A 22259-nucleotide genomic window follows, 5' to 3' on the forward strand; every position below is an offset into this window, starting at 1 on the left:
TGTTCTCGCACTAAAGTTATGATGAATGCTGTTTCCGTGTGTCTCCTTTTCCATCGTATCAAAAATGGAAACCATTGGAGCTGCATGGTTCTCGCATAGCCTATAGGTACCTATATGTGCGGTTATTTTTCTACTTTCAATATAATACCATCTCGATTTTGACGAAATTGGAACTGCTTAGTTCTTGCATCCAACCTTTCAATTATCTATAGATATAAATAAAAATGTAAATGTTCGTTCAAAATCTTAAATCTCCGAAAGGTCTTCACCGATTGCTTTGAAATTCTGACACAACGTTGCATTCGAATATGCGCGTGTTTTTATATAGACTACCTATGTCACAAATGTTACGGGTAAAAATATATTTAAAAAATATATACCTATAGGTAAATATAAAAATGAACGTGTTTTAGCATTCTGTTTTGTAAAGATAAAGATGTAGATAGGAAGATATATAGACTACTTAGAGATATAGAGAACTTTAGAGAAGTAGGTAGGCCTATAGAGAGGTATGAAGAGCAATGGAAGCGATATATACAGATATAGAGATATAGATAGGGAGATAGGTATACTGAGATGTAGATGGAAATATAGATATAGAGAGATTGATGTACCTATATGGAGAGATTGATATATAGCCTATAAGCATAAATAGAGAGATAAAAAGACATTGAGGATTTCTATATATATATATATATATATATATATATATATATATATATATATATAAATATAGTGAGATGTATAGAGGGACATAGGCTATATCGAGATATAGAGAGATCTGTATATGTGTACCTACTTCAAACAAATTACATAAAAATTGTGTGCTTTCTCTTTTCTTTATTTTCCATTGAACCAGACCGAGCCACAGCAGCGCGTGGCCGGGTACAGCCAGTTATAATTAAAAATACAACTTACTTATGTCAGATACGAAAACCACTTCTTAGCAAAGAAAATAAATGTGACATCTAAGGTACTTTATTTGTGGAAAAGCAAAATGTTTTTGCTGGGTTCGTGTCATTCGCAAGAAGACATTAAAGCTGTGCATAAACAATAAGAATGTGTGGAGTTAAATTTCTCGTTTTTGATAACGGAGTAATCTGAAAGCTGGTAACAAAACGTGTGTGCGTAATTCAAGTTATCACTCAAGACTCCCTATTCACATCATTTCACATTAACAATTCCATTGTTTTATCCTTTGTGCTTTCGAGTGATTCGAAATCTTCAACAAAGTGTTGAAATTTTTTGTATTCGCCACATTTTGTTTCACTGTTATGCAGTAACTTACTGTTCATTTATGAAAGACTTTCATGAATTTAACCCTCAGTCCATTTTACATCTGGAATAATTTCTATGAAAATATAAATATAAAAACCTTAAGTACTTATACGTAACAATTAGTCCAGATTTTTTCTGGAGATTGTTTGATATGTTTCTTACCTAATTCATGTTTGATCAGTATTGGTGATAAACATTTTTTTCTTAAATTACAGAGAGTAAAAAAACATTAAGACCATACGTTTTAATTTATTATTTTAATAAGTTCAGTTGTTTACACTCTATCCACATAATCCATACAAAGGCCATATAGGTCCTACTTAGTTTTTCATTTTTAAAATGTCGCATATCAAAACTACTTTTTTAACTTTTAATAAATAAACTATTTTCAGAAAATTTGTTTTGATTTGCCATGCTCCAAAAAATATTGGAAATTATTTTGAATATATTATCTTGAGCTCGAAATGAAGCACATTAAGTTACTTAAATTAATGCTCAATAATAGTAAAATTTTAATTCTAATGAATCAGTGCCCAACATTTCAGAAATTTATTCAGAATTTAATTTTAAATTCAACTATTTGCCTGTAAATAGCATGATTTTAATATAAATTCAAGCAAAAAAGTTCATTTGACAACACATTTAAAATTACAATCTAAAGAGAAAAAAAATGCAATACCGTGCAAATGGAAAACCATAATAAAGAAGAATTTTGAAAGAGTAATCGACTAGGAAAATAGGCTTGTTAGTTTTATCAGTCATTTCTTTTCGGTATGATTGAAAGGTCGATGCTTCTTGACAAATCACTGCCTTCTACTTGGGAAAAGCACTATGCGGTGAGTGCCTGCGAGGAAGCTAGATCGATGGACTTGACCTTGGCGCTTATGAATAACCTACACGCATTCAACAAGGTCCTTCAATGTGGCGTTGTGGTAGGTAGGGTCAAGGTCAGAGCGACACTATTTCTGTCGCTAACAGCTCGAACATGGACATCAAATACAACAGAAGTTCAACAAACAGAGTTTATGTTTTTTCATCTGCAGTAACGATCAATTATTTTTTTAAGTACATTTCTGAAATTCTGGATACCTATAACAAATTATAGCACCTGTTCCCAATCACGGAAACAAAAGCGGAATATGAAGAATTTGCGTTCATAAGCAATTATATAAATAATATAATGTGTTGTCTTCCTGAAACCATGAAGAGTTTAGCTTGAATCTACGTTTATATGTAGCCTACATTATTTTTTTCCATCACAACTATAAAAAAAATGAGGTTTATTGAAAATCTGATTAATGAACGCAGAACGTTTGGAAGGTCTTTGACCTGCAAGGCAATATATAGACTACCTACTTTGCTTACCTATGCCTTTGTGGCACTGATATTTTGATTGCAGTGTGGTTTGCGTTTGAGGTTGCGTCACCATTATAGGCGTTTCTGATGTTTTGTTTTAAGGTTCGGGAATAACTTGAAAAATTTTATGCCAGTGTATCGTTCAGTGAAAATATAAAAATAATCACTTCGGGAAAAAATGATCAGTCATAACAAATACCCTCAACTAAATGTTTCTTTATTGTTATTCCAGTATAAGGGGCATAAATTAATAGACGTAGAATCGCCATCCTCTTTTAATTTAATTTGTAGCCGAGGGTTTGTTGCAGAGCGAAGGAGAAGGTGGAGAAAAGGTGGAAGAGGGGGAGGGGGAGATGGTGGACGAGACCCCGCCCCCACCAGAGCGCGGGGGGCGTGGCCACGGCCGGGTCGCTGGAGGGGGAGCGGAGCGGGCGCCATTGGCCGGCGCCTGGCCCCGCCCCCGCGGCGCCACGCCCCCTCGCTCGGGCGGGCGGCGGGCTCGAAGCGCGGACCGCCGCGCAGAGCCGAGTGGAGCGGAGTAGAGCGAGTGCGCCGGCGGCAGTCACGACGAACACCCGGCCTCGCCATTCTGTCCTCGCTGACGCTGCGGGCCGCTGGCCCCGGCATGCTCAACCACCTGGCCGGCGGCCTCGCGCTGGGAGGTAAGTGCTGGGTGGGAGGGGCCAGGTGTGGCGGGGGGCGGGCCCCGGAGTGGGGGGAGCTCCTCGGTGATAAGGGCCCGGCCACGCCGTGAGGCTCACTCCGTCTTCGGGCGCCCGGGGGCAACAGCGCTAATTGCGGGGAGAGAGACCGCCTCTCTCTCTCTCTCTCTCTCTCTCTCTCTTCCTCTTCTCCGAGCCTCCTCCTCGCCCGCTCATTAGGAAGTTTCCTCGCGATAAACAGGATTAAATTGAGTTAGTGCGCCTCCGCTTCTCCTCCGAACCCTCCCTCCTGCGGGCTCCCGGGAGGTTTCTTTTTTTTTTTTTTTTTTTCGCTGTCGCGGGCGCCACCCGCGAATTAAGGCCAATTCCGCGGGCGGCCTATTCGGGCGCGGCGTCGCTAAATGCAATCAATCTGCTCGGCCTGGGAGGCGACGTACGGCGCGGCGGACTGCAAGTGCTCGCCGCAACCCGGCCATGGCGACACGGCGTGCGGCGGCGTCGAGGACCGCTGCCTGCCAGGTCAGCCCCCGGCGGCGTGCGTGGTGCGCGTGCAGTAGTGAGCGGCGGCGCGGGACGCCTGCGAGTGACCTTCAGGATACACGCCGCTTGTTTGTGCTTTCGCGAGGATGGTCCCTGACTCAGTCTTCAACGGCATCGCTTGTACAATTTGCCTTGCAGTTTTACAAGTGATATCGTCGGCAACTGGGTTTCCAAGGATTTCCCTTGTAAAAACTACAAAGATTTTTTTACACCTTAGTAGTCACAGTTCATTGATTGACTACTGACTTGTGAGTCGTCTCAATTTGTTTGCCTGTGATTCGGTACTTCTATGGTTAAGGTGTTTTTTTTGTACCTATTGGCTCAGATTCTCCCAGATGAACAGTGAGCCAATAGAAAAAACAGCTTGAGGTCAAATGCATTTGAATTTTAGACTATCGTGAAATTAATCCGCCAACGTTTCCTGTTCTCTGTAGTTATCTGGCATCAATACCGAGCTTGCGATTAATTAGCCATTTCTTTGTTTTTCTTGTTTTTTTTTAAATTTAATTTTTTGCTCCAGGGTAAACGCATTTCGGTGTAATATCGACTTACAATTATTCCTGTCAACAACTGTAGCGAACATTCAATATCAATCAACATTGTATGTTATCGGCACTCTGTGTAATAACTACACTTTTCACTAGGAAAATCCTTGTAAACTCAGTTGCCAACGATATCGCTTGTAAAACTGCAAGGAAGAGCTTTGTAAAATTGCAAATGCTACAAAGCTCTGCCTTGCAATTTTACAAGTGATACCATGGCGTTGGCAACTGAGTTTTCAAGACTATCCTTGTAAAAAGTACAACTTTTTTTTTTCTACAGCGTAGGGGCGTGTATTTATCGCGAAACGATTTCAAGACAAAGCTGTGTGTTAAAGCATTGTAATATAGTTAGTGTTTCGTGATTGGTTAAGTTTCTCGTGCCTGCATTTCCAATGTCGGCACACGAATCGCTACAATTTTATGCCGAAGCATATGCGTCCTGGTTTACCTGGTCAAAGGTGTCAATGGCTCTTTTTGCAAATGGCCACCAATTAGAACGAAAAAATATGTTGGCGCTGGCTTATATGTAGGCTACCTACATATTTGCAGTCCAAAGAGCGCCCAGACTGTTTCGCGAGAAATAAATGCCCCCGAATAATAACTAGAGACTGGAAAAAATCGCGGTTTCATTTTGCAAGAGGCTGGATTCAAAATTTGTTTAGCTTTTTGCTGCTTCAGCGATTGGACCACGCTTTACCTCAAGGACTCTGAGCCAATGAATAACCGTCAACGAAAGTAGTGTCGCATCACAAGCATCAAGTTTACAGGTGTCACGAGTCAGTAGCCAACCGCGAAATTTTCCAGTCTCTTATACCTAATAACTAGAGGCAGGCATTTTTCGCGAATAAATCTGAAGGCCTGTTAGACTGCAACAAGTTATACTCACGCCAACGGTTTCTTCCTTCTGATTGGCGGACGTCTGCCAGGGAAGTCGTTGCCTTATTTGACCGAGCCACTCAGGACGTGTTTGCTTTCGCACTGACTCACTGTGATTGGTGTTGTAACAATCGATATTAACCTGAAAGAAACTCACCCAATCACGAGATACAGACGATGCTACAGTGTTTTAACTTTCAGCTAGCCTCGGAATCTTTTCGCGAAATATGCATGCCCCTATACTAATAACTTGAAAGTCCAGACATGTGACATGCGCATTGTTTTCTGGCTCCAGGTTAGACTTCACCGACGTGTGCGTATTCACATCGATGTCATGAATCGGTTCATCTTCTTTCAGAGTCGCACGCGATTCGGTCAGATTTATTTAGGTGTTTGTCATTGACCCAATGTCAAGGATCTTACAAGAGTACAGACATTTGCAGTCTACACTTTTGACAAATAGTTACATGAATTTGACAGGTCTCTACGTATTAGGACGAGTAGTATCATATTGCAACCCTTTGTTCAACACATAGCAAAAATTTAAATGTTCAAATTGCGTGTAATGCAGTTTAATGTTGTCACTTCTATGTAGTCTTTGGCCAATCAAAAAATCAAAAGCTTCTAATGGTTTGAAATGGGTCGCACGTGGTTGTGTCAATCAGGACATGTCGAGAAAACTGTTGGCCAAGCTTTAAAGTGAAACAAATGTACCTATATGTGTTTCAAGTCCACTTACCCGTAGTCCTCGTGACAGTTAGTCATGAATGCAGCAGTGATTTCTTGCGACGAGATTTTTGCTGTATCAGCTAAACCTATTTGAAAAACGTAGTAAAATTTTTAGTTTCGTTATAGGCCTACAACTTAGGTGTTATTTAAATTATTCTTGCAATGGGGAATTTTGATTTAATCCAATAATTTGGACATACGCTATTGCGTCATCTTGAACTTTTTAAAGTTTTTTTTTCCTATGACAAACAGTGCAAAGCTGCAATTGCGTATGTCCAAATAATTGTATTTAATTACTTACTAAACTGCTTGAAAAACATTGACATGTTGCGTTAATATACGCTAAAAGTCTTTCTGTTTTGGCTATGATTATTAAGAATTTTTTTTTTACTTTACTGGTCCAACAAGGACACAATTCTGTGCTATTGAACGTCTATGATTCGCCATATGAGTAACCTGAAATAGTTCACTCTTCTAGGCTGGAAACATTTTTTCGCAATTTACAATCTCTCTCCTTGCATTTAATCGCAAGTTGGACTTAAATTCTTATATTTATTGCGTTTCTTGATTATTAGTTATGCCAGAGTTTTCGCTCCACGGCAAACAGCAATCCTGAATCCAGTCATAAGGTACCTACAACCTGAATGAATCAAGGCCTCTAGGTTAGCAGCTTAGTCCAAAGAAAAATGCCCTGTGAAAATGCAAAACTGGACTGAGCATTCAAAGTGACTTTGAAAACGATTCCTGATTGGAAATGAATCAGCAAAATTTTCAGTTCTTTATGCATAGCTGATAACTTATAATAGTTCTCTGCGTATAGGAAAGACGTCCATTTAGTGTCGAAGTTACATGCTGTTCTCATAGACCATCATACGTCCTAACATTGTTGAATTCTCAAGTAGAGAACGCCCAAAGACACGCGTAAAACACCAAAATGCTCATGCAGTTAACTGGGAACTCATTAATAGGTGCATGTATTTTTTTGCGAAAATATTCTGATCGCAATTACTAGGAGCATGCGTATTTCACGAAAAGATACCGAGACTAGCTTAAAATCAAAACATCGTAGCATCGTCTGTGTGTTTTTTTTTTTTTTGGTTGGGAGAAATTCTTTCAGGTACGTGTCTACTATTAGAACACCAATAGGTAACAGTAATTCAGTGTTTAGACAAACGCGTCCTGAGTGGCTCGGTCAAATAAGGCAACAACTTCTCTCGCAGACGGCCGCCAATCACGGGTGCGGGTATACCGTGTTGCAGTCTAACAGGCATTCAGATTTATTCGCGAAAAATTCCTGCCCCTACTTATGCCTGCTCCCTTAGGTATGACTTGTTCCCTTGTAATTGGCGGCCGTCTGCAAAAGAAGCCATTGCCATATATTTGGCTGGGGCATACAGGACGCGTTTGCTTCTTCATTGGATGGCTGTGATTGGTGTACTGACAGTAGACATGCACCTGCAATAAACTCAGCCAACCACGAAACACAGACCATGCTGGTTTGGAACTCTTTTCGCGAGTAATACATGGCTCTACTCATTAAATGTTAATATTATTTCGACAATTAATTACTATGTTTAAAATCATTTGAATAATATCTAGGCTAAGCACATGTACACAACTTTGTAATTCAGCGCTGCTTCCTAAGGCAATATACTACCTAGATTTCCATGTGTTAAATTTTTCGTTTACTTCCGTGATTTTAAAAGACTGCTGACATTGATTACAACGTGGTTATTTCACATTCTTCAGGACTGTTGTCTGGGTTTTTGTTCATTTTCTATTTGTTATATCAGAAACTCACTAGCGGTACAGAGTACCTGCATATACAGTAAATACATTTTGTTTACCTAGTGTGGGTTAAGCTTATGCTCAGCTGATTGGTGTCGGCGATAAGTGTTACTTTTATATGCGTTTGAATAATCCAATGAGTAGGGACTAGAAAAATTCGCGGATTCAATGACCTCCAGGATAAACTCCACGATCCTGTGCATACTCGGGCAAACGTCACCTGTTCATTGGCTGCTGACTTGTGAGGCGTCTCAATTGGGGGACTCGTGATTCGATATTGCTTTGACTGAGGGTCTATAATTGGCCTACAGCCCTCCAGGTTAACATTGAACCAATAGCAGAAATTGCATAAAAGTACAATTATTTGCATTTTAGCATATTGCGAAATGAATCCGCGAATTTTTCCGGTCTCTACAATGAGATATTTGTTTCAAGTGACATTAGTGGAATTCTAATTGCATCAATAGTAATGATACCTAAACATAACGTTTACGCAACAAAACAATGAAAAAAAATATTTTAGTGGAAAAAAAAATGTTTTCTATAGGCTTAACTTTGTAATGAAATACACCGTAAAATATTCAGTAAATTTACGAAAAGAAGACTACAGGAAAAAGTGGTTCGGATTTTTTTTTTTTTTTTTTTTTTTTTTTTTTTTTTTTTTTGTAAAATAACCAACGATTTGACGGACGCTTATTTATTTGCTGACTGTTCGTAAATTACAAAAAATTTCTATAAATTCTGTAAATTACGACACCAAGGTATGATTTAAATTTTTTCGTTGTTTAGTACTGCAAATAAGTTTTCTTTTTTTATGAGACTACCGCACTGCGCACAAAAAAAATTGAAACATAGCCTAAACAAAGAAAATTGGATTTGAAACCTAAAATAAATATTAATATCTTCCCGCTATTATTACATACTTATTCATCATAACTGTTAATCTCAACATTTGTGTAAAAAATTACCATTAATTCACGGAAAGTTTTTCAGCCTAGTTCCAAAAGAACACAAACATGTTTTCTTGTTAATGCAAAAGTAATGCGTAACAAGCTACGTTCGAATTGGGCCCATATAACTTATAACCGTTGTTAATTTTTTTTTAGGTTTCATTATTTGATTCATCTTTGTGAGACTTGAGTGACCACTGAAATTTTTAAGTAAAAACTTAATTTTTTGACGTTTAATTAACTTTTAAAAATAAGAGAATAAAAGTTTCTGGAGCGCAAAGCATTTATTAGCTTCGTTAACATTAAATTTCTTGAAATTCATAAATATTATTTAAGTTTGTACCAAAAATTGTTTGTAAGTAAAATATTTACGGACTAATCTTTGATAATGGGCAAATTTTTAGCTATACGTATTATAGGTCTGTAGAAATTGCGCGTGTTCGGCACTTATTTTATTACCTATACGCTACCAATATATTGATTTATTTGTAGGGTATAAGGCTACATTCTGTAGGGTATTCTGTGAAAATAAACATATTCGACTGTTATCATTTAAAATAGCATACTTACCCCCTGATAGCAGCAGCTTAGTTCCAACTCAATCTTTAGTGCATAACATTTCTCCCCTTATGTAAATATTAGATAGGCTATGGTTGATTGTTAATATTTCAGCCTACTAAGTTTATGTGTGTGTCATACTCTCAAAAAAAAATTTTCTAATATTAATGAGGCGAGTTCCTTGGCAGAATTTAAACAGGCTTCTGGTCTAATAAGTAGCTAAATGGCTCTTTAAACATAATAATGTTTTGTGGTCATTTTGATTTATCTCGAAGAATTATGTATATAATATTGTATGAGTTATTGTCAGTCCACGCAATGGATTCATTCCTTTCACCCAAAGTCGAATACTTTCACAAATAACATTATTGGATTGCCGTTATTTGCATGTATGAACATGAGTTTCATCAGAATTCATAAATTAGTTTTGTGGGTTAAAACCGAAGATTGTTAGGTACAACAGCTATAATAACCAGATTCCTACGGATTTCATATCTTTATATCAATTTGGTCCAATATACAAAAGCCGACTTGCTGATTAGAGCAAAAAAATTCAGAACTAAAAACTTGCGTACAGCTTTCTTTAATAAAATCTTCGATTTCTTGTAATTTTACCTATGTTTCATTATAGGTTCGTCCAAACGAACAAAAATGTATATAAACGCCTTTATTTCATAAATCCCAAATAAAACACGGGTGACGTCTAATGTAGTTAAAATTTTATATAATTTTTAACTTAGTTTTGTTGGTTTTGCTCTCTTTTATTACGAAAATTTTTTTTAATGTAATTAATTGTTAGAATTTTATAATCAAACCTTGGTCGATTTAAATTTACTAGCTAATGGTCTGAAATGTTTGGTTGGGCTTGTAGGCTGCCTATTAAAGAATAATACACAACTACCATCTGGTCACAGAAATACCTTAAGGTCTAGGTAATTTAAGTTGTTTATAAATAAAATAAATAAACTATATTTAATTCCATAGAGCTGAAAAAAAGACAATATTTCTTATTGCATTAGTTTATTTTTTCATAATGCAAGTAAGAAAATAACTTCATAGTACAATATAATTTAGGGTCTTTTTTTTTAAATCACGAGCATTAGTATTATTAGCTTAGCACTTTATCATGCATAGCTAACGCTAGTTCAAAGATAATTTATTCTATAATACGGTTTTCAAAATAGCTCTGTAATTATTGAAATACTGAACTGATGACTGTTTTCAATTAGAGTTGCCACACAAATAAATGTAATCAAAATTTATTCTAAATGATTGTTGCAACAAATAATATTAAGGAAAATATATTATAGTGTTACAGAATGTACCTCCTCAAAACGTCTTCCGCTACAGGTACCTGCCATCTTAAATAGTTTTAATTTTTCATTATCAATCAATAAAAATAAGACGGATTTATATGTTACCAACATTTCACAGACTTAAATTCACGATTACTTATGTATTTAATTGTTTTGATTTTTCCCCTCATTCAGCAAGGTCCGCAATACAAGAAGCTTGTTATGTCTTGCCGTGTTGTCCAGCGCTGTTTACCTGCTTGAGGTAATTTTTTTTTTGTCCTCGCTGCCAAGTCTAATTTTTATTATTCGATCAATATAGTTCAGTTTTTGTGCAGATGGTTGTGGTTTGTCAGACTTAATTCCTCCTCTGACTCTTTCTTTCTGTTTTCGACAACTGTCCTTTGCTTTGTTCCTGTGTTGTGCACACGTTCACGCAGTTTGTCTTGTCTGGTTTCTGCGACAGAATGGCGCGTGTCTATGAGCTCTCACCAAGTTACTTAACCTCTGTCACACCAAACCTTCAGAGAGCACAAAAAATGTTCTCTGGCTCGTGAGGAGGATGGATAGAGCGTCGCACTTCAGCGCGAAGATCCCCTCGGCCGCCTAGACAACGAGGATTGGAAGTTACCTGGCGCGACGTCGCCGTCGGACATTCGCGAAGGTCAGGGCTGCTTCTCTGCGCCGCGTTCAACTCTAGCCTTTTGCAACTGGCAGAATAACACCGGGGAACACCCAACGGTCGTTTCTCCCCGCGCGCGTGAAAGGATGTTCTGCAGCATTTCTTTACAGCCGACAAAACCTATTACTGCCGTGTTTTTATTAGTGTTCCGCGAATTTTCTCTGCGTTGGGACTGTATACCTGCTGCGAATCGACGTTTTTTTTGGTAAATATTACTCTTTGTTGTGGCCAATGATACGCCTTTTCTTGAAATCGTTAAGTTCAGATAATTGTTGAAAAGATCCTTTTTTTTTTCAAATATAGTAGCCATCGGTGTACATTTGCTTGACGTCATCAGGAGAGGGGGTGTGGGTTCCTTCTATCTTCTTATGGGCAGGAAAGTTACATTTGAAACTAGCAAATTTAGGGTAAAAATAATGTAATATCAAAGAAATCAGTTAATGGTGACAGCAAATTTCTGAGTGTAGAACTTATCAAATGTAAAGTTAATAATTAGTTATCTTGGGTGAAATGTGGATAAAGCTTTATAACGAATGCATACATTACTATAATAATTTATCATACTCTTTTTGCAAATCCATGGCAATTTCTTTAGTTAATGTAACCAATCATAAAATTAAATTGGCTGAAGAATAATACAAGGATATGTAAACAAACGTCTCTCGGTCACGAAAGCGACCTGTAGCTTAGTATCAAAAGAAATAGCTGCACTACTACACTATTAGTTGTTTTAATTAATAAATCCAGACTTTTTAGAAATGATGATGGTCTCCGCTCAAGCTCCGCCATCCATAAACATGCATAAATAACTTTACCATAGGCCTGCATAGTCCGTGCATATTCATTAGATACGTATTAACTTTGTAAAGATTTCCTTAGAAGTAGGTGAGTAGGCCTTAACAGGTCTTGAGTCATTCCCTTGAAAAGACGAGATGAAATTTATCAGGTATTCAATGTGAGACATAATTACCCAGTGTCGTTCTAAAGTTGTGTATGTACGTTTATTTTTCTCTTTCGTAATTTTGTGTCACACCACAGCCTACTTTACTCCGTGATGTGAATAATTGTTTATCGTCGATTAATTGAGCTGGTTTTGAATCTCAGCTTGATTTCTCTCCACCGTGTGATTATTTTATGTCACGACTCATATTTTAGTCTAAATTATTACATAGGATGTGTGCCAATTACTTAGGCCTACGCTGTCACATGTACCTATATTTACAATAATTGCAAAGAAAACATTGGTTATCAATAGATTATTCTCTATTTGCAGATATATGCTTGCCTAAATATAATATGGTGGCTATTTAACGGAAATGAATGAAGTCTTAACGTTTCCAACAAATATGAATTTTGAATTAAGTTAGCCAACAGACATCAGCCCTTTAATTTAGCACCAAATATAAAACATGTTAATATCTATAAAAATATTTTTATCATATGAAACGTTAATTTTGTAATTTTGAGGGTTTTTTCTATATTTTTTTAGCAAGAATTAATTTTGATTTGTTGGCGCGCATTTCAACTTTGCATTGAAAAGCGTATTTTATCAAAAATGTCTAAAAACAGAAGTATTTAGAATTTTCCTCTTTTTTAAATTATCGATAGTAACTTATAAAACAAAAAAATTTGAAATTTGATTATTTTTAGTAAAGAGTATAACCATTTTACTCAGGCCTACAAGAAAGAATAAATTTGTTAGTAAGAAATATTTTAAAATTTATCTCTTAGATCAATATTAGGCGAATAGCTGGTTGATAAGCACTAAGTAGCATTATTTACTAATTTCCTTAAACAAATTCAGCAATAACACAATCACGCTAAACAATTCGCTACATCACAACAAACTCTACTCTACTCTACTAATATATGGTTATATTATTGTTTCTTTATTAAAACTTCAATATTTTCTTAGCTGATTAAAAACTTTTTGTAGTGTGTTTTAATGCCTACTATCTGGATGAAAAAAATGTTTATTTTAAATATATGTTTACATACGCTTGAAGTATCTTAAAAATAGCCACAACTATCCATTTCAGCAAAAATGTATTTTCAATTTAAACCTCAACTCTTCAGTTTTTTACTTTGGTCTCATAAATATAAATTATGCTTTAAAAATATCATGTATATTGAAATAACGTGCTGTATTTAAATAGCCTATAATATTCACTTAGAGATAAAACTGTTTTACAAACACTTTTACAATTATTTTGAACAATTTAGGTACTTTATTCTTTCTTTTTTTCAACCAGTGTTCAAAAAGTCTAGTTTTGGTTCGAGGTTTTACTTCATCAGTATTCGAAATTTTGAATTTGGTAGGAAATACAATTTTAATTACGAACGAATTAAGTTTTGGTTGTTTAACATCAGTACCTAAGTTTGAATTTATTTATAAAATACTATACTGAAAGTAAGAGAAAACAGTTATTTAAATTACTTTACGAAATTATTTTTACGAAAAAATAATTATTTTAATTAAGGAAATAATAATTTTGTAGGACATGAAATAAATGAAAAAGTTTTTTTTTTCTTCCAAGAATGAATCTACAAAAAAGTAACTACGGACTTTAAAATTCCATGTTTATGACAAAACAACTACTATGTAGGTATACATGATTATGAGTAGTGGTGAGCGCTAGGGCATCTTCGCATCTGGGGAGGATCTAGGTACCATTTTTGTTTAAGATCAACATTTAGGTTCAATAGGCTCCTTATTATGAACATCCAGTTGGAACACAAAATACATAACTCAGATGCTCCGTGGAAAAAAATAACTGTCTTGGTCGCCACTCAAAATCTTTGAACTTTTCACCGAGCTACACACTCTAATTTTGTTGTTTTTTTCAAACATTATTGTGAGTCTTTTTTTTTTTTCAGTGAATATTTTGACTAATTACTATATTGCGGCCCCAAAAGATATCAAAGTGCTTTCCAGCATGAAACATATTCCCCTATATTAAGAAAGGACATAGATTTATTCTTTAAATGATTCATGAAATGGATAATTTTTATTTAATACAATTTCATGTAAATACACCATTGCAGTTTTGCACTGTTTTTAATGGAAATAAAAATATTTTAGACAACACAACGACGACACCGACGAACAGAGTAGAATTCCTTTGACAAAACAGTTGCGACGTTTCAGGAACTAGAATCTGTTCCAATCATCAGGCACAAACAGATTTCATCGTTGTGTTCGTATATTTGCTGCGTTGTTTCGGTTTTGTTTTCTGCCTGCATTTGCTGTTGTTGTTGAAACTGCCTCGTCGTTGTTAGCCCACTGTGTTTGTCAGTGCTGCGATTATTTTTTTCATGACTAAATTTCATCCACGGAATTTTTGTGCTATCTGATATTAAAGTCTCAATGTGTTCGTCTGTGCTGCCGTCGTTGTGTTGTCCATAATACCTGTTTAGGCACATAGTTGTGTTTATATGTCTGACATAGCTGATTTAGGCTTGTTAACTGTGGGTTTATATATTTATTTTTATTTCTTAAATTGCGTTCTTGGATTATTCTCCATGACGAATAGTGCAAAACTGAAATGGCTTACGTCCAAGAAATTGTATTAAATCAGGTTATAGGTCATAGGTTTGTTGTAAGTCAATTTCAAATAACATAAATATTTTTTTTGGTTTCGACGTTTGCTTGCAAGGTACCTCCTAAATGTTTTTTTTTTTCAACCAAAGTAGGAAACTGTGTCAGCTATGTTTCAGTATGAATTTTTTTTCTCGCGATCGTAACCTCCTACTCCCCCCCCCCCCCCAAAAAAAAAAATATTGGGCGTTGCACTGGCGAGTTCTGTCGAGCGTTGAACCGAACGAGGTGCGCGCCAAATGCGTGCTCGAGGCAGCAAATGAAACGTTGGACTTGTCGATGCTGTAACTAACTGGTGGTGGTGGTTGGGGAGGGGGGGGGGAGGGTGGTAGGTGCGGCGGATTGCAAGTCGTGCACACTTTCGCGGAGCTCATTGCGAAATTCAGCGCCACGCACGGCGGATGTCGAGATACGAAGCCCTCCCCTTCGTCGGCAAACATTCCCGCACGTCGGCGGGCATGACCACGATACAGAGCCTCTGGCCTCGTGCTCGTGATAGGAGTCCGTAGGCGCCGCGCCTCTAAGGGCCACGCCAGCGAGCCCCTCATATATCCTTGTCACCTCTATTCGCGGCGGTGGATTGCCTCTGTGGGCCTTTTCAACGACAACATCATCATTTAGCGGCATGATTGTTTTACAAGCATGGCCTAGCGTCCTATCGGCAACAGACACGAATGCTTGCAACAAACAATGCAGGGATCTCTGGAAGGAATCGGCTGTTACACGTAGCGGAGAAACGTCCTAGATATTTTCAGGAATGATTGCGGGAATGAAGGCCCGTCTACAATTGCAATGTCCCAAATTGTGTTCGACGGACACTGATCGCTGATTGGACCACGTGACCCTCTGACGTCATGGGTGGTGTGGGTGATTTTCCGAACTCTCCTGGTCAAAATGTGTTGGTCAATTTGAACTTTTTGTTCCAATCTATGTTTTGGTAGCAAAGAAGAAGAACACTCGTGATATTTAAGTGTTTCTGGTTTCCGTTTCGAAAGGGTTGTCTGAAAATAACGGACGGTGTGGTAGGAAGCGAAGAAGACCGAAACAAAATATTGATCAGCATTGTCCGTTTCCGACCGGCGCTTTTCAAAGACAGAACACACTAATTCGTTTCGAATTCATCTATTAGCATTTACTTTGGCCTTAAATACTAAATAAATATTACTATACTCACAAAACTTTCACAAGTTAAATTAATCGCCAATAACTTAGCTGGATATTAATTTATGATGCATGAAAACAATCGAAAAACATTTATTTTGGCGCTCTACATCGCAATCTGGTGACTACTTTATAAATAATTTGATTCAGACAACGAACATCGCAGTTTTAGACAGGACAGTTTTCTGTACGACAGTGTGACGTCATCAACAGTTAGGATAAAGACACGGACCGCCTATAGGTTCGGACTGTTTCAGACGGTCTTAAGAGTCCAGTGTTCGGTCAATACCGGATGCATGAGCTACAGGATGTGCCTGTCACAGCTCCCATAGGGCTGGTTAGCATATTATGCTGCGAATATGAAAACAATGTTTTCGTGGGTGTGCAAAGGCACAAAATGGACCTATACCTAATCACGCTGTCACTAAACTCAGACACTGGATCCTGCAGCAGACCCATAACAGGGAGTTCTTCAGAGCTCGGGCACTTCCACCAAGTAGAGCAGGCGTGCAGCCTGCTCTTGGGTGTTTCACAGGCCGTTGTCCGGGGAAACAGTGGACACACCTCCCACGAGCGCAGAACCTTCAACGAGACTTCGCCTGGTAAACTCTGTGGTCCACTGGCTAACCTAACACGGACTATTGCCCAGACCACTAGTTCCACTACGTCATCAGCGATCTCTGCCGTTCATGCTGGGATTCTCATAGTCAGTAAATCCGAGGACGATGTAGCCTAGGTTATATTCTCACTCTACAGACACATCTGCAATGACTGCGACATCCCTTAAATGTTGAATCTCCTAATAAACTGTAAAAAAACGAAATTGCACGATTCACAAACACTCCATTGTTTATTAATTGTATTTATTGCAAACATATTTTCTATCATTTGTGTAACAAATTACGTGCCGCACCTCAACGTGTGTAATCCACATGGTTAGCATATGTTCGTTAATGCTTATTTATCTTTCAATTTTCAGTATGTTAACACTTGGAGAGTTGTAGTTACAAGTGGTTTTTAGTTGTTCTCGAAGTTCTCTTCAGTTGTTGTCTGTATTTGCAGACGTGCTGTTTATCCTCGGTCGGCCCACGGCAGCCCCCCTGGCCCCCGATGATGACCGGCTCTTCATCCTGGGAACTCGAGACAGAGTCACTCCCCGCGATGCCCCAGGGAGAGAGATGGTCCTCACACGAGCAGTGGTAGAAGATGAGGAGGGGGGGAGAGAGAGGTTTGTCGCTCGGTCCGTCGACACGACGGGCACGTCCAGCGACCAGCGTTGTCGCCCCGGACGTGCTTCGTCGCCGACAAACAAATCCCCCGCCATTCGAGCGAGCGATGAGGTGGTGAGGAAGGGGGAGGGGGGAGGTGCAGCGATTGCAGACGCCACGCGCGCTCCGCGGGCAATAACCCCCAAGCGCACCGTCGCTCCGCGAGCAGTCTGCCCTTTCGCGCTGTTTACATCTGCGCTGCCACACGCGCATTTTTGTATTTTTTATTACCGTCGTTCCCCCCGAGGCCCCGACTCACGTAAGCCAGCGTTCTTCCGGCCTTGGTTGAGGGGTTAACGCTCCGTGGAGCGGCGATCAGGGTCCGGCGGCAATCACACGCGCGCTGTATATCTCTCTCCTTGTCTTGTCTCGGGCCGCGGGGCTCGTAGTGCCGCCCGGTGGCAGTCGCGACGTCGCGACGGGAGGATGAGGCAGCTGTGGTGAAGATACAACACAACCCCCTCCCCCCCCCCCGGCTACACACGAGGAACATGCTGACGGACTGCAAGGAGTGCCTGGGGCTCCGCTACCGGGTCATGGGTGAGTTCGGCGACGTCTTCTCCCGGTGCAGTCTGCGTACCCGTCGACGATAGATACCTACTCGCTTTGACAAGAACTGTAGTCATGCGTTCGAAATTATTAATTTATTGACATATAGAGACCGGAAAAATTCGCGATTACAATGGCCTGTAGGATATACTCCATGATCCTCTATGCACGCGGGCAAATTACATTTGCTCATTGGCTACTGACTCGTGACACCTGTTTAACTGGGACGCTAGTGATTCGATACTTCTTTCGTTAAAGGTTTTTCACTGGCCGAGTGTCATTCAGATAAACTGTGGCCCAATCACTGATGCGGTAAAAATGCAAACGTTTTTGGTTTCTAGCCTATCACGAAATGAATCCGCGAATTTTTCCGGTCTCTATTGACGTAACATTTGTACTATTTCGTAATGAAATGTCACACTAGAAAAAATAAAATAACTGTTAGACGTCGTACCTTGACCGGAGTAACGTGGCTGAGACGTCAAATTAAAAAATATATATATCACGTAGCCTACTCATTTTTTTGGAACCCGGGAAAGATCTCGAGGTTTTCCTTACAAGTCGGTTGAACTTCCAAGCTGGTTTAGCGAACTTAATCAGCAAGCAGATTCTCTCGTTAATCTGGAGATATTGAACTACTTGTAGGATGCAGTAGTTTAATGGACGTCGAAAAAAAATATTTTTTTTTTTCAATCAGTATGCTTTCCAATAAAATTTAGCTTCTCTGCAAAAAAAAATGACAATAAATTTTGGTGAAACTTAAATTAATCAAACCGTTTTTGGGGATGAAATTTTAGGTACCTATACAAAGTGTAGGAAGTGCCACTAACACAAAATAAACTCAAAATATATTTTTTTAATGTAGTATAGAAATAGTTTTACTTTTTTCAGCAAAATTTAAAACTGATTATTACAGTAAAAACATCAAAGACTTAGGTTTAGGGGGTTTGCATTTTCTTTTAGCTCTCCAGTTTGTGTCTGTAAAGAAAGTTTTTCGCAATAAATACAGAATAATTTAATCGCAATCATGCGTGCTCGGGAAATTATGTTTGGTTGTATTATATTCTCTGTAAAACAAGTCGAGATAATTTTATTATTACTTTTGTTATGCTCCAGTTCCGGCTCTTTTAAAGTGGAACCATTCATGTAAATTAAACATGATAACGAACATTGTTTATGAAATTCCACATCCTTATTCTTGGAAATTTAAAAAGAATATTGTCTGTCTCGGCAGCTAGCATAACCAAGTTTATTCCTTTTTGCTTAAAATTGTAAAGAATTATTTACTTTGCAAATATCCCAACATAAAACTTAATTTACTTTGACGTTAACTCTGGTCTGCCTACCTACAATAGAAATAGATTTGGCCCCAGAAGAAGTAAAAACAGTTTCTGGTTTGAAAGTTTAAGTGAAAGGGTAAATTTTTTATCTTGATAGTCAGTGGTCTTTTTTTTTTTTTTGGACTTTGTGTTTAAACACTTTAATTTAGCCACTGAGTGATATTACATAATATTACCGATCGTTGTATTTCTGTCCTGAAACCTTTCTTTTAAATGTAACTGAAATAATAATGTTAAATTAGAGATAGGCTATTTGTTAATTTATATATTTACGTTAAAGCAACTTTATCGCTACAAATAAATGTTGCAGTAATAATGGGTTTGGATTCTTGCCCGGGGAATTTATGCTCTGTGTTATCCCAGTACCTACACAAGTTAAAGTTATTTATTTACCAATCCCTGGATAGTTTTCAGTATTAACTGCGCAAATTTATAAGCATAATAAAACAAATTAAAGACCAATTGAATAATAGATTATCTTTTCCATGGCTTATAAAAATTAATGATCGCATTAAACATCCATCAATTTAAAATTAAGCGACAATAAAATATTCATTATCGTTTCCAAAACATTTTTCATATATGGAAAAATTAACATAATATTTTTGTGCCAATTAACTTTTTGTTTTCTAGTATTACAAACTATTTCTTGGCAAATTATTTCCAAAAGATTTTTTTTAAGTTTTTTAAAAAAATCCAGTTTGGCAGTACCTACTGTTTGTTGACTGCTCGCATGGGAACTTATCACGACTGTAATGTGGTCCTCCTTTCTTCTGCTCATTGGTCAAAGGTAAATGTGGATGCAACTCAGCACTACCAACTACACTGCGCCAATTTATCACAATTTCTATTTCTTGGTATGCTTCACTCAGTTTTGTAGAACGCTAGATAGTTGAGCATAACTATCTAGGAGATATAAATGAGGTAAAATATATATATATTAGTCTCCGGAATAGTTGACTCGAGATGACATCATAATTTGAACGAAGAGATAAATTTTATATATCCATACTAATATTATAAAGCTGAAGAGTTTGTTTGTTTGAACGCGCTAATCTCAGGAACCACTGGTCCGATTCAAAAAATTCTTTCAGTGTTGGATAGTACATTTATCGAGGAAGGCTATATGCTATATTATATTATCAATAACATTAGGGATCCTTACTAAAAGTCCAATTTAGAATCAAATGCGTTGTAGGGGGTTAGATACAACATGCAGTACACGTACGAAGTGTGTGTTGACAATGCCGCAGGCGCTAGAAGTTTATTTCCTATTGCCTATTAACATTGTTGCCACGCACTAGATGCCTTATCATTATTAATTTTCCCATACAAGTAAAACACACCCGTGTGATATTAACAACGAAGCAATCAGTCAGTACCCTCATAAGAGTTCAATTAGTATTTAAATACTTTTTATCACTTTAAATCGCAAATCTAAACTATTTCTTTTTTTCCTCTCTCTGTGTTTAATTTGTTTTTTATTGCCCTTTTTTTCAAGTATATATATTTGACAGACTTGAAACTTCACAGTAATGTTCCTTATGTTACGCAGGATGACATTTTCCGAAGATTAGATCCCATGGGTGGTTAAAACCAGGCAACAGTGGGTACTTTGTCTGCATGAGAACAGGATTTTTCATTGTTCATGCCTTCTGCGTCTCCATGGCAACGGGCATCGCGCGGCAGTGGCGTACCCACAAGGAGGGGCATGTATAATGAGCGGCGCAAGAGTGATCTGCCTGTAGACTGCCGTAGCGAAGTACGGGTACATCAGTTGTACGTTGCGTGCAAGATTCGGGAAACCATCGGTGCTATTCATTTTCTCTCCGGTACATTATACAGCATTGTCATAAATTTTCACTGAATTTTTTTTATTTACCATTACTGTAAATGGGAGATGTGGCTTAATTTTTTTTTCCATTAGTGCCGTGCGAAGCTGGGTCGGGCAGCTAGTACTTATATATATACATATATATACATACACATATATATATATATATAGAGAGAGAGAGAGAGAGAGAGTGAGAGCATCCGTATTCTCGGGTTTATACGGCTGTAGTGTCCCGTTGTTTCTTCCCGCGCAGAGCTCAGCACACAAACCGAGCTGTTTAACCAGTTCACGCCCCCGAGGTTCTATCGATCAATAGCCTAAATTGTATCTCCCTAGTAACAACTAAAATTTCCGCTGTCTCCTTTCAAGGATAATTTTTTTGTCCTCAGATACCTCTCCTGTCGGGTACCGCATGTCGTCGTCACTTCATGCGTGCACAGTTTGAGCGATAGTCGCAAACTACCCCAGCTGAAACTACTTACTTTCAAGTATTCACAAAGTTCATTTAAATGCGTCTAGTACAACAAAAATTACTATTTCATTACATCTCATTAAACCAATCTACTGGTAAAATAATATGCTAGTTGCATCTGCACAATTAGCTTTTACCCGTCGTTGATGCTTTGGTTTTCTATTGCGTAACCTAGCGATCCGGAAAAACCCTGCACGCAAAATGATATCGTTATAACATATTTATAGTTTATCCCTTAAAGAAAACAACTACTCATTCCTCGACAGCTTTCGTAGTAGCTACGTAAGTTCGCGTTTTTCTGGAATTTTTTATAAGTTATGCAAGTAAAATGCATTTCCACAAACTAGAATCAAGAATTTCTTTGTAAATTTTTTATATTTATAGCTTACGCCTAATGTGAATGTAAAGTAAGCACGAAGTAGCTAATTGATGTAAAAACGTTACTTCATAATAGTAGTAAGTATTTATTAATTAATTTATTTTTTATTTTATTTATTTATTTATTATTATTTGAGTGCCTACCAACAGTCAAAGCCTTTAACAGGTAGGCACTAAACAAATATTACATAAAGAAACAACAATAACATACACAAAACACAATGATAAACACAACAATAAAAATGGGACAACACAAACATAAACACATGACAAAGGACCCTTATAAGATTAAGTAGCTAAATTTGTCAAATTTAAATTAATTCTTATCAATGAAATAACAATAAAACATTATTTACATCAGAAGTTATCTTAACTGCAAGAAAATTAAGAATTCAAAATATCTTTC

The 22259-nt window shown here is 37.7% G+C and overlaps 1 protein-coding gene across 5 annotated transcripts in view; it reads left to right on the forward strand.

The window, feature by feature from the left end:
* The first annotated feature begins 3172 nt into the window (after positions 1-3172).
* Positions 3173-22259, forward strand: part of LOC134530536 (homeobox protein orthopedia B-like) — a 149019-nt gene continuing 129932 nt past the window's right edge. For 3 of the 5 annotated variants that reach the window (XM_063365437.1, XM_063365438.1, XM_063365441.1), the window contains exon 1: positions 3461-3815. In XM_063365437.1, coding sequence (XP_063221507.1) covers positions 3698-3815 — 118 coding nt within the window. In that variant the 5' untranslated portion in view covers positions 3461-3697. Of the gene's footprint in view, positions 3297-3460; positions 3816-17287; positions 17821-22259 lie in introns of those variants that run through there. The other 2 variants (XM_063365440.1, XM_063365439.1) reach the window with 2 other exon arrangements.

This window comes from Bacillus rossius, chromosome 3 (genome assembly GCF_032445375.1).
Source record: "Bacillus rossius redtenbacheri isolate Brsri chromosome 3, Brsri_v3, whole genome shotgun sequence".
NCBI classification, from domain to species: domain Eukaryota; kingdom Metazoa; phylum Arthropoda; class Insecta; order Phasmatodea; family Bacillidae; genus Bacillus; species Bacillus rossius.